The sequence below is a fragment of the Anopheles gambiae genome, chromosome 3 (assembly GCF_943734735.2).
Source record: "Anopheles gambiae chromosome 3, idAnoGambNW_F1_1, whole genome shotgun sequence".
Lineage (NCBI taxonomy): Eukaryota > Metazoa > Arthropoda > Insecta > Diptera > Culicidae > Anopheles > Anopheles gambiae.
The window spans coordinates 82165330-82181800 of record NC_064602.1 but is presented as its reverse complement, the minus strand read 5'-3'; the positions used below and the strand labels follow the sequence as shown (position 1 = coordinate 82181800).

At 45.7% G+C, this 16471-nt stretch overlaps 1 protein-coding gene across 5 annotated transcripts in view; it reads right to left on the bottom strand.

The window, feature by feature from the left end:
- The window catches only part of LOC1278255 (transcription factor collier), a 54298-nt gene extending 38003 nt beyond the window's left edge, over positions 1–16295 (bottom strand). For 4 of the 5 annotated variants that reach the window (XR_009766137.1, XM_061658236.1, XM_061658237.1 and 1 more), the window contains exons 1-4: positions 15299–16294; positions 6648–6801; positions 6383–6446; positions 4068–4123 (exon numbers count right to left, since the gene is read on the bottom strand). Coding sequence is in view for 4 of the 5 variants with exons in the window: in XM_061658236.1 (XP_061514220.1) it covers positions 4068–4123; positions 6383–6446; positions 6648–6801; positions 15299–15420 (396 nt within the window). In the remaining variant the exon portion in view is untranslated. Of the gene's footprint in view, positions 1–4067; positions 4124–6382; positions 6447–6647; positions 6802–15298 lie in introns of all 5 variants that reach the window. The other variant, XM_061658238.1, reaches the window with a different exon arrangement.
- Between the last annotated feature and the right edge of the window lie 176 nt (positions 16296–16471).

Below are 16471 nucleotides of genomic sequence, written 5' to 3'. Positions count from 1 at the left end.
TCATCTAACACGCTTCAACACCGTTTGTTGAACAAATCTCTCCCGACGTGCGTTTGCAACTCTTCAGAAGACATCCGACACCGTAAACTAAATACCGGACACGTTCCTTGTAGGACACTTGCTTCAATTTAAATTCTACACCCTCTTCGCCTCCTTAACCTTCTGGTACGCAAACAGCTTAACACGCAATCTAATCATCGTGAGAGCGAGCTGCTCATGTGTGCCAAAAACCTTTATCCATTTGTCGGAACGATTAGATGTGAAGTTGCCACGAAGTACTTCCGAAAGCACCAAACACCTTCAACGACGATCAATGGAGAGGAGGAAAAAAGAACTATTAACAAATACCCGCCCAATCGTTTTAAAATTTTGACCCGCACAAAGGCATCCACGTGGCGGGCCGTGCACGGCCAGAAGTGTCGGATTAAACTTTAGAAACGAGAAAATAAGAGAACCCAACGCACAACCGATAAAGTACGGTCGATAAGAGCCATTGGAAGAGGCGCAAGATACACACGCGTACTCTGCCCCGCATGGAAGTGATTCAAACTAGGCGATAAGCATCAAACCCCTTGCAACATTTGATGTACGGGCTTGTATGTTGTTAGAGGTGGATTTTTTTGTGTTGGCTTGAATTTCTGCTTCTGTAAAGTTGCGTCGTAACTTCTCGTTACACAGCTGAGCGTGTTTGGTACAGCGTCGGTACGTTTGTTTTTCGCATTTAGCGCATTCAAGTGCAATTGTTCATTTCCCCCTTTTTTCTTGTTCGATCCACAAGGATATCTACGGCCCAAATGGAACCCCTCACGCACGAGCAGTGCCACATGCAAGCCCAGTCCGAAGGGGTGAATCAAATTACCATTTTATACCAGTTGATGATGCAGCCGAGCCGATAGCGAACACACACACACACGCAGTAGCGCGCCGGCACCAGTTCGGTGCGGTATCGAATATCCTATTAAATTATATCATTTCGTTTGCTGCGTGAGCCGCCCCTGCTGTTGCGCTACATTTACGGCTGCGAATTGGCCTGCAATCGGCTCAAGCCATCGCGGGTATGAGGCTGGCATTGCGCAAAAACCCCCTTGGCCAGTGAGGGTTTGGTGATGATGGTTGCTCATTTTGATGTGTGATGAGTGCGCAAAGAGTGCAAAAGAGGAATTGGAAGTTTCCAACCGTTCGAATCGTGTGTCTGTGAAGGTGTAATGGATGTTCGAGTTGCTCGTTAGGCCACATTATGGAACTGTCGTGTGGCGGGGTGGAAGAATACCGGTCAGCCACAACGGTTGGATCATTAATTCCAATTACCAAACTCGTGTTTGCTTTATTGTCTTACTGCAACAACAAAAGGCATTCCGGATCCAGCTGGGGTGAGTGGTGATGACCAACCTCAAGGTCGAATCCTTGAGGAAGTCCCTCGAAATTAGTCAGCTACAGTCAGTCGGCTCATCGACTGGTCCTCCCGTTCAACCGCTTTCCCCATTTATCTAAAGCACTTTATCTAGAACCCTTCAGGCGATCGTCCTTCGGTGAGACTTCCCTGTTCGTAACAGTAGCGGCAGCTTTCCCTGCTGCTGGAAGAGAAGATTAGATCCCAATTTATTACACCCCTCGTGCAGCGGTAGTCCACGCCACCGTTCAGTCTGGTGTTACATTTCCATCAGTCTCGTCATCTATTTTACTCTCCTGTGTTCTCTTTCTCTCTCTTTATCTCAATCTTTCTTTTCAAACGAAAATTTCGAAAACCTGTCATAATTTCCAGCTCATCCAACGCACGTCCCGCGTATCATCTTTCGCTCTTACCTCGCCCCTGAAAGGTAGGCAGACCGCACGACAGATTGTCTGCAGCAGTGTTGCCTGCTCTCACCCTACACACAAACCCATTAAAAACCGGTCACTGCGGGCTCCGTGGTAGTTATCCGGCTGGATTAGCCGGTCGGATCAGTGGTTGTAAGCCGGGGCTAATAGATTTTAGGACAGCTTGGATTTCGGGACTAGAAACAAAAAAAAAACAGTACGAACTCTCCGTGAACTTCGTGCCTCGAAACTAGGCCGATGATGATGAACTTCATAAATATTCGGTTCTAGAGGTGCCAGAAAATCACCCAGATTGCCTGCATGCTTTACCTTCTTGTTTTTTTTGGACTAGTTTTATCTCTCGGTAAAGATTTACTGTATATTTTGGTAAGAAAGGAGCCATTACAGTCGCCTCTTCCGGCTCGGTAAGTAGAATTTAATTGATTTACAGATGTTCGATTATGCACCACCACCCTCTGCTGGTGCGTAGCATGGCCACGGTGATATCAGTTTTCCTACATATGGGAGGGATTTTAGAAGGTTGTGCTGCTGGGCTTTGAAGCTTAACAGGATGCAAGAAAAGGTCGCCCTGTCGTAATGGATGTTTTGGTTTACGCTGGATTAGCCCCGGACTAGACGAGATGCAATTACGAGGGGATACAAAGATGTAGGACAAGATGTTTGTTTTGGAGGATTGTACAACAGCATGTTTGTGGGTTAGTTAGGGTTTATTAATGATCGAGGATTTCATGAAAGCTGCTTTGTAAACAAGAGCTATTGGTAGAAATCAGGTAATTATGATTCTTTTTGGAGAACTCTTCACTAGTATACATTTTAATAGGAATCATTTTGTTCTATTCCAACACCATCGTATGATGTGTTCTTATTCCGAGTAATGATTTATGACTTGGACCATGCATCCAAAATCTGTCACTCGTACGGCCACGAGAAATTAGCGAACGTTCCCTACTGCCAGCCTCAATTGCTACCATATGGACAGTCGTGTACCACGAATCACACTAACGACAACTGTCAAACCCCTTCTCCCTCGGACGACATTTATCATTCGCCGATTGTCGACTTCATTAAGAAAGCGTACGGCGAATATAATGAACTTCGGGCAGTGCTCAATCCCACCACCACCAGCACCACTGTATTGCAAAGTGCATTCCAATCAAAACATCCATTGTTGTGTTGTGCGCCTCGCCCGGCAAAGCACTTGACACACGGGTAACAACGAACCCTACCCAACATCGCGGGCGAGTTACTTCGTAGCACGATTTCGTCCCCCAAAAAGTAAGAGTCGTCTCGTCCTCTTCGCCCCAGTACGAATTGTATCAAATGAGGCGTTAATTTTTGATTTGATTCACTACCGAAACACGCCATAGCACACCCTGTCACCGAAATACAACAACTGTCGCTCTTGCATTCGGGCGTCGCTCTAGCCGAGCTCGGGCTGACATATGGGCAACTGGCTACGCGATTACCTAGGCAACGCGAGAGACAGCGAGTTTTTCTTAACCCTCGGCTACAAATGTCAAACACGTTGGAATCGCTTTCCACACAGGAGGTCGTTAGGTGGATGACGCCGGGTGGGGTGTCGCATGTGAATGATAGATAGCCTCACACGCACCAGTCGAACGTCAGGAAGTGCCTCCGTCTCGGTGTACAACACACGCGGAAGATCGGAATGATTGGGATGAAGTTGTTAGTTTTATATTGCTATAACGCCGCATCTCGGCACGGAAATCGGGAAATTGATAGTTTTGTTCTGGCCGTGCTGACCTTTCCGTGTGTGTAGAGAAGTAAATTGTTTAGAAAAGTGTAAATAATTGACTTGCCCGGGATACGTATGAAGCAGATCGGTTCGTTGAAGTACCCAGCTCACGGACGGAGCAGTCAGTCGGGCATTAAGTATTGAAGTGTAGAGAAAGTGCAGGGCTGGAATATTCTTTCGAAATGCACTTGTGCACTTTGCACGGCTGGCGTACGGTCATTTACGGCTGGGTTTTGCAATTGTTATCGGAATTGGATAGCGAGCTGTCGGTTTCAATTATTCACCACAAGTCGTTTCTTTCCCCGCTGACAGTTTTATGGAGCAAAGTGCGATTTTGAACATTTCTAAACCGTCTCGTAGTAGGTTGCAGCTAAGATCGTTAGATTCTATGAGCTTCTAAAAACACCAACCAGAGGGCATTTCAGTTGAACCACAACGCGATGGACTTGGCCTGGGTATGCAATTCGGGAACATGTTTTCTGATGCCTCTTACCTGTTTCGTAACCGAGTCGATCAGTCGCACGAAGATGTCCTGTTCCTGGCGGGCACCTGTAAAGAAGAGCGAGAAGAATACGTAAAGAAAACCCGACAAAAACACAACTATACAATACAATAAGAATGCAGCGATATAATCAAACCCGTAGGTTCGATTCGATTTCCTCTTGTCCTGGAGGCGGGAGCTACCTCACCCTCCAGCAACTATAAAATGGTTCCAAATTTAATAACACTACTCCCGGAACTGCTGGAGCTACTTCGAACTGCTGCCGTCCGGGTTTTTGCAATGTAATAAGATTTAGTCTAATGCTGCTCAATAATTGAAAACACCATAAACCAGCAAAATCTAAGCATACTGTTCACCTTCTACCGGGAATGGCTCCATGTGGCTATTCAAATACTGCTTCTGACCACTCACACGTCCCAAAGGAATCCTTCTTCGTGTGAAGTCTTTCTCTCTATTTCTCCTGCTTGGTCGCTTCGACGCCGGCACAGAATCAAAACACTTAATTTTAATTGGATAAATTAAGGAGATAAAAAAGTTGCTCGTTGCCAGTTGGAAAGGCAACCAATTGACCAGTGTCGTGGTTATAAAGCTGTGGTGGTGTGGTAACCATTGTTTCAAGGGTGAGTTTCAAAATCTTATTTGTTTATGTCATGCGCTGTCGGAGTTGTGGAGGGTTGCAGTATGAAAAGGCATCCTATTCCTCTATATCCAAACTCTTCTTTCACGTATGCGCTGCCATAAAACCATGTGTTAGGGAAGAAAAGGCACGCCAGAAGTTTTGCATACTTTCAAATGGTTTCTAGCTGGAGTGGGTGATTTAATTTGGTTCCTTAGAAACCCAGAAGTTGACCATACACGATCCCATCACGGCAACCGTGAAGGAAAAGTGTTTTCATGGGATTATATTTGCCCGAGGCCACTCATAGACACCTTGGACACTTTGGATGCTAGGTTTGCCAGGGGATGACATTGCACCGCAGGACGTAATTGTTTGTTTGATTTATTATAAACAAAAACACACCTAACCCTCCTTCAAATCCTTGTTTCACGTACGGCAATCTAAAATGAGGGAAACGACATCGTAAAATAGCCATTGGTCATTTGTTACCGACTTCCGAGGCGCTATCTATCCCCGGAGCTCTACAGGCTAAACTAAAGCCAATAACCCTTGGGGAATGATTGGCCAGTTTATCTGCACCAGGGACGATACAATTATGAAAAATGGGCAAAAGGATTCGCGTGAGCGTCCTTTATAGCGTCACATAAACAACCCCATCAACTGGTTTACGTATCGGGACTCACTAGTAGTAGTCGTTGGTGGACATTAATGGTTAAATAATCCCTGCTTTATTTAAGGCTATACATCCCAACAAATATGACGTTCGGGTTAATATGTGGTGTAAACTTATCTTATTGAGTTGATGGGTTTATTTGAACTAGATAACACTATCTTCTCCAGTATCTGTAGTTTTGTTATTTCCAGCAACTATAATCTGTATTCTCCCGAGAATTCGCGTGTCACCTGGGGCCAGATCTGTATAAAAAAACACACACACTACCAAACCATCTCCAAAATGTTCACCGGATAAAAATTGCACCGATAAACATGGGACAGCGCTGCCATGGCACGCTTACATTTTTCTGCACACTTTTACCTGTACCCGACAGCACGTTAACAATGTGCAAACATACGCCCGCAAATCCAACTCAGGAATCGCGTATGAATTATGCAATTATGCTAAACCAAGCGTATCAGAGCTCCAGCTCTATTCTGTTGGATTATCCCGGTATCTTGGGCAAGCGAACGGGCGCGTGTCTCTTCCCGTTGAGTTTTACAGCAATGCTTATGGTATGCGTTTGTTATGCGCTCTTCGCTTGTCTCCAAAGTTGTTCGTTATGCTTTGGTTTTTATTTTTATTGCAACCAAAAAAAAGAGATTTTTTGGTTCGTTTGCTTCTCTTCTGTACCTGATTAAGCTCCACTGGTAATACATGATTATACACGAGGAAGCCTTCTCCTTTTCCAGGTGTGCTAAAACATTCGCTAATTTGTTGCGCCACACCAAAAGCAGGCGGTAGGATTCAGCACCGCATCACGGTGGAATTCTGCTCGGTGGGCACCATTTGCATAAATTATGCACCATGTCCTGTTTGCACATGACACATCCCACACACACACATTCGCGGCCTTCTGGACGATCGTTTGGGCTAATTAAAACTTTACCTACTTCGGGAAGAGGACTCCTTTGGGAGAGCCCGCAGTATCGCAGGATGTATACTGGGCGTGCACTTCCGGGCACTACTTACCATTAGCGTAGAGCAGCTGCAACCGGTACTGGATGCCGTTGTTCGTCTTCTGGCCATCCGGTTCCTGCGATTGGGATTTAAGCGAGAGAGAGAGAGAGAGAGAGAGAGAGAGAGAGAGAGAGAGAGAGAGAGAGAGAGAGAGAGAAAAACTCATTGTTAGCTTTAGCTGGTGACTTCCCGGCAGGCATAAGGACGCTCGTGCCGACCGCTGCGTGGGGACTGTTGCGTGTCTTCGACCGACCTATTCTCCACCACCGCTGCTTACCTGATCCTTCTCGATGAAGCCGATGAAAGCGGTCCGCTCGATTTCGATGGGCTGACCGGCACGATCGTACAGGGCGACCACGAAGTGGAAGAAGTTCGACTTTCGCAGATTGCTTGGCGGCTGCTTCTCAAAGTGTGCCCGTCCAATGCCCAAGCTGTGTGTGTGAGAGAGAGAGAGAGAGCGAAACGGGAAAGAGACGTGAATTAAGATTTGAAAGCATATCGAGCAGTGTTTATGTATCGCCGTGCCGCTAAAACCGTTTTCCAAAGCGAAAAGTCCCACGCCTGGAAGGTAGACTAACCGTACCGCATGGTCGCCAAAGCATCATGCGCTCCTCGAAAGCGGAACTGACTTCGACTGGAGAGCTGTAAAATTTAATTGAACTGTACACTGTACGCTTCAGCTAACACTGCGTCCTCGGCGTTCACGGGAATTTCGGTGCCACGAAATGCGTGCTCTCTGCAATGCCAAACGTTCGCTAAACGATACGGTGTTGCTCGCCGGTTATCATAGCTGGGCCGCCTGCAGGGTCTGCAAACGTACCGAACCGTCGAGATGGTCCTTTCGGTCTTTCCGGCTACACTTTCCGGCGGTGCACAGTGGAGAACAGCTTACCGATATTAAATTTATGATAACTGCTTCCCCTGTGCGTCCTGCTTATAATGCCGTCCACTCTAGGCCTCCACACCCTCGGCAATTAAGAAACGGGCTGACGCGAAGAGTGCCCCTGTGCGCGCAGGCAGCGCCAATTCTAACGACAGCACACCGTCAACAGCCTCTGGGGGCGAATGCAATGTCTTTATCAGGCAAGAATCAGGCAAGAACTCACCGTACCGTACGCAACTAAGAGTCAAACGCGGCCACAACACATCATCTTTGTTAGCGGCGTCAGATGTCCTCTACTTTTTGAGTGCCTGTCCCAGTAGACTCCCAGTGCGATTCAAACATGGTTCGCGGAAAACTCGCGTAAATCGTAGTGTGCAAAATTACACCCACACTAGTTTCACACGAGATAGTTCCGCTCGGAATTGACACAAAAGCTTTGTCAGCCACAAAACCACAACCACAGTGTGCTGTATCTGTATCTACAATGTTGTGTATGTGTTCCGTCCTTCTGTCAGTCCGCCTCTCTCGCCTGGCCAGTCATTAACGCCGAGCACCGACTGCTACTACCATTAGCATTGCAAAGCAGTACAAATTTATTCAAAACGTACAGCCAATAAAATTTCATCGAAATATTGATAATACCCCAGCGGGCAAAAACGGACTGGCGCAGGCCGCGTCGGGTGTCGGCGAAACATAAATTGGCGAACATGGTGGCGGTTTGACCGAAACAGCGTTATTACCGTTTCCGTACTTGCAGTTCGATTTGAATTGCAGCTCTGGTTAGTGATGTTGAGGAGAAGGAGGATGAATAGGAGGTGCATCGTGATGGGTTATGCTCACTACCGATATCCCCCCGCGGGAGGGTCCAGTCTATTCCGATCGGAAGTGTGTGATGTACAGCTTCATGCTTCGAGGGATCGAGCTCAAGTGAGAGAGACAGAGAGAGTGAAATTGTGCGCGGAATGGGCTTGTCGGAGAAAAAACTGCACCAACTGCAGGTGAAACTGCGGGACGGTGCGTGGAGGTGTTGATTGAGGTTTGGGATGTTTGTTTAACTGGCCCGGTTTGAGCTGGTGCAGAAGCTGTGCTAGAAGCTGTGTGATATAATTCATCGCCTTCAATGGACGATAAAGGTCTAATTGCTTGTGCGTTTGGGTTTATTTACAAGCGATGCAAATCTTTATGGTGTTGGAAGTTGAGTTATACTCGACCGTATAACAAGAGCTGTCAAAGCTGTTCGACAGATAAATGTCAAATTATGGATAGTACGATGAAATAGGAGAGTATTATCTCTTAATTTATCAAAGGAAGGCTGGCTTTAAAAGGAAATAAAATCCAAAAACTCATACAAAACACTTTTTCTCAGAATTTATATCCTTGTTTTTCAGTGCCAGGTTGTAGGCACAATGTCCTGGCGATATGAGACACCGACCAGTGGTGTTGGAAGCACTCTTATTGTTTGCATTTCCCTTCACAAACTCAGTGCATTCCGAAGGGTTTTATAGCTGACGTTCCACTGCTTGGATATCGTTGCAATGTTGTACACTGAAACATCTGGTCTGTGGTTAGCCTGAGCCCAACGGCGTTACGGGTCACGCACGCAAATTACGTACGACACCAGCGAGACAGGGCAATAAAGAAAATATGTGATCCTCTAGCCCTGAACCATGCATATGACTAGGCAACTCGAGCAATAGCACCCACCACACTACATTGGAATCGTTCTTTCGAGCCGTTTCCGCTTTGGCGAATTAGGCCGAAATTAGCCTTTAGCACTAGTCTGGGCTCGGGCACCGAGTGAAACGCTTATTGCCTACGCTGGCTGAAGGTGGCCTTGTTCAAATGGAGAACACATCGTTGCCCAACGATTGGAGGGAAGTCCTCGCTCCCATCGACTAAACCTGAAGTTGTTCATTCTTTACGAGTGTGACCAATTTAAATTGGTTACTAATCAAGTTTATCGGTTTGATATATTGTGAAACACTCGGACTTCACTGGTGACCGTTCCGAGAAGAACCCATTTCGGAGCATCTCGTTTGAGGCAAAGCCAAACGCATGGATATCTGCTGGGATCAATAATAATGTATGAGTGGTAAAAGGAGCGTATGTATGTGCAGTGCTTATACAATGTACCCCGGCTTCTATATTTGACATCTTTCGTTTAGAATTTCAAACTATACCCGTGGTAGCACGTGCTAGAAAATTGAAGTGGACATGAGCGTTTAAGTTCCACCCGACCCGAAAATCACAATCGAAAGTGAAAGACATAAAGCATCCCGAATGTTGAATGTTTTTTTTTGTTGGTACACATAGCTTCGAGGACATATCAGAACGAACAAAAAAGAAACCTCAATATGGGAGGTTATCGAAAGGGTTCGTAGCTCTGGAGCTAGAACTATTGCAGGCCTGGTGTCGGTTGAATAATTGAATTACGATGTTCAATTGTTCGGAGATCGTACAACGCAATATCAGCAGTGAACACAGTCAGTTGTCAGTTCATAGAGAAAGGAAGGACGAGAGATGGACGAAAAAAAAAAATGTCCCGCAAAACCCTTACACTGACAGCGCATCCGAAGACAAGTGCAGCGGGAGGATATTCATTGGAACTCGCTGGGGAGCCATCCGAAAAAGACGAACGTGCAATAACTCACCCGTTGGACCCAATGCGGTAAGGGAAGGAAGATGGTTTGAGGTTTTTTGTGTCGGTTCAAAAAGCGTACATCGACGGGGAAGAGAAAAGATGTATGATCGAATGACTTACTGCCCGGTTCTGACAAATGTTCGACCGCATCTTGAATGAAGTATGTAGAACATTGTAGAAATACAACACAAAAAAAAACACTTCCTACTAAATTGATCTACCTTAAACACGGCAAATGTGCCCAACTTGTCATGTAGGTGACATAATGTTCTAGAACAGTTTTTGCTACGCTTCAATTGAAATTGGAGATGAAATATTCAATTCCAGATGGACAGGTTGCAAGTTTTCCTCCCGATTTTGTATTCTCCATACCTTTAAACCCACTTAAAGCGTGACACACCGCAGCGTGGACACTGCAAGGTTTAATTTTAATTACTCGCGACATTAATTGAGCCGTCGATTGACAGATCAGCGAACGATCATCGACCGCCGTACATGCACCACCATCAGCACATGCTAGCACAAAATTAATCCCAATCGGCAAACGCTGCACATCGTGCACCGTGGGAGGGTATGAGAGGGTGGTATTTCATCGTCGTTTCGCGATTCGCGATAAAGTGATAATTTTATCCAGTACCGCTCGTGACAAATATGATTTGATTTGGTGGAACTTTCATCCACCGAAGTCGGCGAGGTCGGCGAAGGGGGGCGAAAGATAACCGAACAAATTATTGCAATTGGTAATGGTCGCGTGGTGGTGCTGCAAATTAAATACTCACCGCGGTTCGTGCGGTTTGTTGCCCGTTTTCGCGGTGTTTTAATTCGATTATGCTACTTGGAAGCGGATGGAATTCGATTAGTGGTCGGTAAATCGCAACCAATTTGGGTGCAATTTGTGTGTCTCATTGTGAACATAGAGTGGGGAAAAGCGTTTTTCCGGTGTTATTGTTTTTAAGCAAGCGTATTATGGCTTTGAAACTGATAATTACTGTTTAACCGGTACGTGATTGTTGTGTGTTTCAAAATGAATTAATTTGATGGTTAACAAGACAGGGGTTTTTTCAAGATTTGACAGCTTTAATGAAGTTCGCATAACAGATAGTTTAACATACAACTTTGAAAAAATAATTGTGGCAATTGTTTGAGCAAGTTTTTTTGGAAATTGACTTTAGAAGACAAGTTCAGTAGTCACTCGGAATTTGAAGAAGAAGGCAATTACTATTTTTTCAGAAAATCCTGGTTTCAGTTTCAAATTCAGAAAATGAGTTGATTTTTTTTATTAAATTCAAAATTATAAACCAGATAAATTAAACAGAAATGAACTAGAAATTACTTTTAAAAGATAATCAATATAAGATTTAGCAATATATTGAAGAAATGTTACGGCTGGAGTTTTGTAGGGCAGGACAAGTTTTCTATTACAACATTACATTATGAAATATTGTTTCTTCAAGTGTTTGAGAAAATTAAATCTAGTAAAATTTCAACTATTTTCAAATAGAACGTTAATTTTTAAGTATTTAAATGAACACACAAAATACAACGAAACTGACAAACCCTGAAGCCACCATATCAATTTCCACATTAACCTATTGATAATTTAATCCTCACTCTCACCAACTCGGATTGAACTCAGTGGCAATCAAATGAGCAACCAGCACGTTCTGATTCGATGAAAATTAATTTCCCTTCACCATATGTCGACAAACGCCCAGAAAGCCACACCGCACTTTCCGAAAATGCCACAGCAATCCGTGCCAATAAGGCTCGTTCGGGGTTTGTGTGGTAAACCAATGCACACGCCAAGCTGCCTATTTACCGTCAAGCATCATTAACCGACACTTGATGAAACCATAAACCGTTGGTCTTTGCCATACAAATGCCTAACCTAACCACAATTTGTATGTGTGTGTCGGAAGCCTCGACATCCACATGCAACTCATTCCTGAACATGGTGTGCTGGGCGTAAAATACAACTATCGTTCGAGCTCTCGGTTGTCTCGAGCGGTACCACACTCAATCTCTTCTTCCACATTCTACGGTTGAGGTAGGATTAATTGAATTTGAATTTAACCTCATCATTATACGGAGCGTTATCGGGTCGGCGGCCGGTCGGGCAACACACCGGGACAGACGCCCCGGTACGAGCCTGCTTCGTTACGCTGACGATGTTGATGTTGACGCTCTCATCAGCACAAACACATCAGACCATCCACAATCGACCACATTCTCGGATGGTGCAATTTCGGTGCGATGAACGATGTTAATCGGTTTCCTCCCGACCCCAGCCAGTCGCCCGTGCTTCAATGGCGACGTCTTTCTCTCCCGCACCCGGGAGTGCGTCATCACTCGACTAGATCACATCACGGCGGGGGATAGCTTTCATCGAATCGAAAACCGTGCACTGACAACTCCCACATCGCGCACATTTGGGCGGGAATGGTGGCAAGAGGACTGTTGGGGGTAAATGATACTCCAAAAAACGAGCATCTTCCCCTTTTTTTGTTTTTATGGGCCAATGTTCATGTGCCGAATTATGGCGTTGCAATTGCTTTGATGATATGCTCGCTTTTGATGGTTTTTGGTGTGGTGTGATGATGTGTGAGAATCAGAGTGGTGAATGGATCGTTTAGAATCGTGTGCAGTCGTAATTGATTGGAAACATAGTGCTGTGATAGTTAAAACACAGCGAGACGGCATAGTTAAGCAGTGTTCGTCAAGTGATAGCTTGAAGATGATTCTTATGCAATAACCGTATAAAATGTGATACTTAATTTAATGAGTATTTTTGTTTATCTTTTGAGTCATTTCCATTTGTATTCATTTACAGTGAATTAATGAACCGTGACATTTAGCGGACCGTTGTCCTTTTTGTCTGGTCTATTATTGACAAAGGAGACAAATAACTACCCAAACGAAAATAGACATCCACTAATCTCATATCAAATCCCTCCGAGGACAAAGGCACACAATTAACCTAACCTTTCCCAAAATGGACCGACGATATGTCGAGGACGAAACAACCTACACACGAAACATGCCTCGTGTGGACAATATTAATGAATTATTTTTGGCAAAACAGGTGAGCGAAGCCCATAATTCGGAAACAAATAAGTGCCACTCAAGTCTACTGCACAGGAAGGCAACGTAGAATGACATCCCCCCTTACGTAGGGGATCGATATTCTTAGGACGAAAAAATAGAGGATAAAAATAAATGAGCACATAACACGCGTTACAATGGTACGCTTATTTTGGGAGAAGACAGCCACAGTGACAACGTGTCATGCAATGTTTAATTATGTAGCCTGGGTGGATTATCGTATCGCTGGTATTAGCAGACGATTTCATCAATTTATTATCGGCTCTTAATAAGCATCAAATTAGTTTCTTTCGTTGCATTGTATGTATGTATGAAAGGTTAATGAAATATGAAATGGTTCGTATAGTCATTGTAGTATGGATATTTTCAAAATGAGCTTTTGGATGGTTTTGCATCATCTTAACCAAAAGAATTGTTTTAATATTAAGTTAATCGCATAAAAATTGGCTTGTACTAGACGCTGGAGACATACGCGCTATGGACTGATTACTTGATAAAGCAATTCTTTTCAACCTTTTTCGGGTTGGCATGGCCGTTTAGAAATCATAGTACCATGTAGGTAAATTTTGATCTAAATAAAATAGTTATGTTTACAGTGGAACAGAACAATTTGTTCCAAAACAAGCTGGGAACATATAAAACAAGGATTACAAGCAGATTAATGTAAAGCTTTACATTCAGGTCACAATATTTAACAATTAGCAACACGACAAGGACCTTCACTTCTTGGTCATCTCACAACCCAACCATTATTTTAAATAATACTGAACTGTGTATTATCAAAAGTCTCTATGCTGAAACAACATTGAATATGAAGAAAGAAGATTAAAAAAATTCCGTTTACTAAACGCTTATTTTCAAACATGTCCAGTGCTAAATGGTGCTCCAATTTATCTCTTGATTTTATCTTTTATCCTCTTACAACCATCTTATCGCAGTGAATCGACACAGCAAGAGCAACTTTTTCAATGTAACGAACGCAAAAAAAGCGCTGAACATGGGCAGAGAACACAAAAAGTTCTTTCCCATCATCCAACGATAGACAACGCGGAAACCCCGTCGGGGAAGACGACGAAAGAGAAAACCCCCCCGCAACAACAGGTCGCAAAGATTGCAACGAACCAACATGACCAACAGGCAGCAAACCTCGAATGAAACGCTCTCCAAAAAAAAAAACTCTGTCAAGAATCACTTGCCACATCAACCGTACTACGGGCGCAACAACTGCACGCCAAACGGCATCAGAAGGAAGCACAGCAGAACACGAACAGATCAAACGGTTTATACGGTAAGAGTATCGCTGCGCACAAATTTTGCCCATTTCTCCAACGATACTCCATTCCATCTCCTGCTACCCGATAGCAGAACGTTCTCCTTTATGGAGCTGAACAGCGCGACCGGTGTTAAAACAAACAGTCGTATTAGTCACTTAACACCCCCGGATGGACGCTGTGCTGCTCCTGCTGCTGCTGCTAACAGCGGACGCCCTCGGGGTATCCTTTCTTCGTTCGCAACATCTGGTTGCTGCCCCCTGAGCGGGGGGTGGAGTAGTCGAAACCTAACCTTACCAACACACGCAAACGCCACTGCTGGATGTTGATTCTGCCTGTAGGTGTGTTTGTGTGTTTGCCTACCTTTCAGGCGAAGCCGTTGTTTAGAAGTGAGTCTGTTACAGACGTGCGTGGTTGTGTTTTTTCTCCCATCTCTTTGTTTGGGGTGCATAAAAACGAAGCTGCACGATAAAGTGAGAACATAATCGGACGAGCATCTGACACAAAACTTTTACCTATCCGATACTATCGAAAAGGGTTTGATGATGGGGCAGCGTCATCGATGTGCTCGCCCATGTCGCGGTTGTTTGGAAGCTTCACTACCACTCCCCTCTCTCTATCTCTCGCTATCTCCCTTCAGCCGTTGAACCTCCGCAGTGGAGCGCATTTAGCACATAAATTATGCGAGTAAAATCGCGATCATAAATTCGCCGCATCCAAGCAACCGGGGGCAGCAGCCCCCCGTTAGGTCCGTAAAGCGGGCACCACCACCGAGTTTTTATCAACCTCGAGCGATCTTAATTACTGTTGAGCGCAAAAACCGCGAACTGGCAAGTGTCATCGACGGTTGTCCCGGGCAGAGTGGTGATTTATGGACCGCGTAAAATTTGCTCAATCGCGCGGGGCTTTTGTTGGGCTCAGCCGACTATGGTTTACGTTAGAATTTAAAACGCTGTCTGCGGTTGCGGCCACTTTACGGCATTGATACACTGAAACGAACTTAAAACGTAGCAACGGGAAACGGTATTTACTTTGCCTGATCGACGGCCGGCTGCATCCAGGCGCGGGCACCGAGCGGTTCCTCCTTGAGCGATGTCATCGGGCCGCGGGGCTGATTCATGTCCGCGCCGGTCGGTGGCAGGCCGAACATCATGCCACTGGCACCGCGCGGCACCGAGGACGGATAGAGCTTCCGGCCCCATTCCAGCTCGAGCGTGGGCCAGGGCGAGGCCGAGCTAAAGCCCGGCACGGTCTCGTCCGAACGCAGCTTTAAACCGTTATCGTACACGGTGGACCACAATTTTTCTCCGTTTGCTGCTGGTCGAATCCGCCGCCGCGCGTGGATTCGATCAAGCTGGCGGGTCGGGTCGCGCTTGGTTTTTGGTACTGCAAAACTATCTGCCCTCACAGAAAACAATTATCACTTTTTCACCACATGCACTGCGGACACACTGCAAAACGCGCACTAAATTAAAGCACAATCCCGCACACAACACAGCAAGGGTGACTAGATCACCGCGGTAGCACTACCGTGTGACGTTAGCAACAGAGTTACTCGCACTACAGACAAACATACACATACACACACACAATTGCCCTGAAGGAAATTCCCCAACCCGCGGGAGCGATGGATATGTGCTAACGTATCTTGGGCCAGAATCCGTTCAATTTGTTATCGATACCATCAAACACCACAACATGCCCGTACTGGAGGATGGGAAGACCCGCGAGAATACACTCTGGAGACTACTTCCGTCCCCTGATGGATGGACCCGAACCGTTTTGCACCTCAGCGCCACGCGTGGGACTGCCAAACGCAACGCGTAACACACCAGGACCGTCAAGGTGAAGGATTGGGCCAGAACTAGTCTCGGCCGATGCAAAGAACGCAGCCCAAGTCGCACAGATAACTGCAGAACGGTAGGTTAGCGCCCGTGGTTCGGATGCACACTTTCGATCCCTCCAGAGATTGTAAGCGTTCGTCCCGTGTGACTGCAAAACCCCAACTGAAAAATTTCCGCACGGACCAAAGTTACGATCGTAACCGTTTTGGTCCGTCCGGGCTGCTCCGACGCTGCTGTGCGGCATGTGCGCGCACCCTTGCTGCTGCTGCTGCTGCTATTGTTGCTGCGGCTGAGTGTTGGGTGAGACAGCTAGAGTATGCGTGCGAGTGGGATAGAACGGCGTTTGCCGTACCGCTTCGG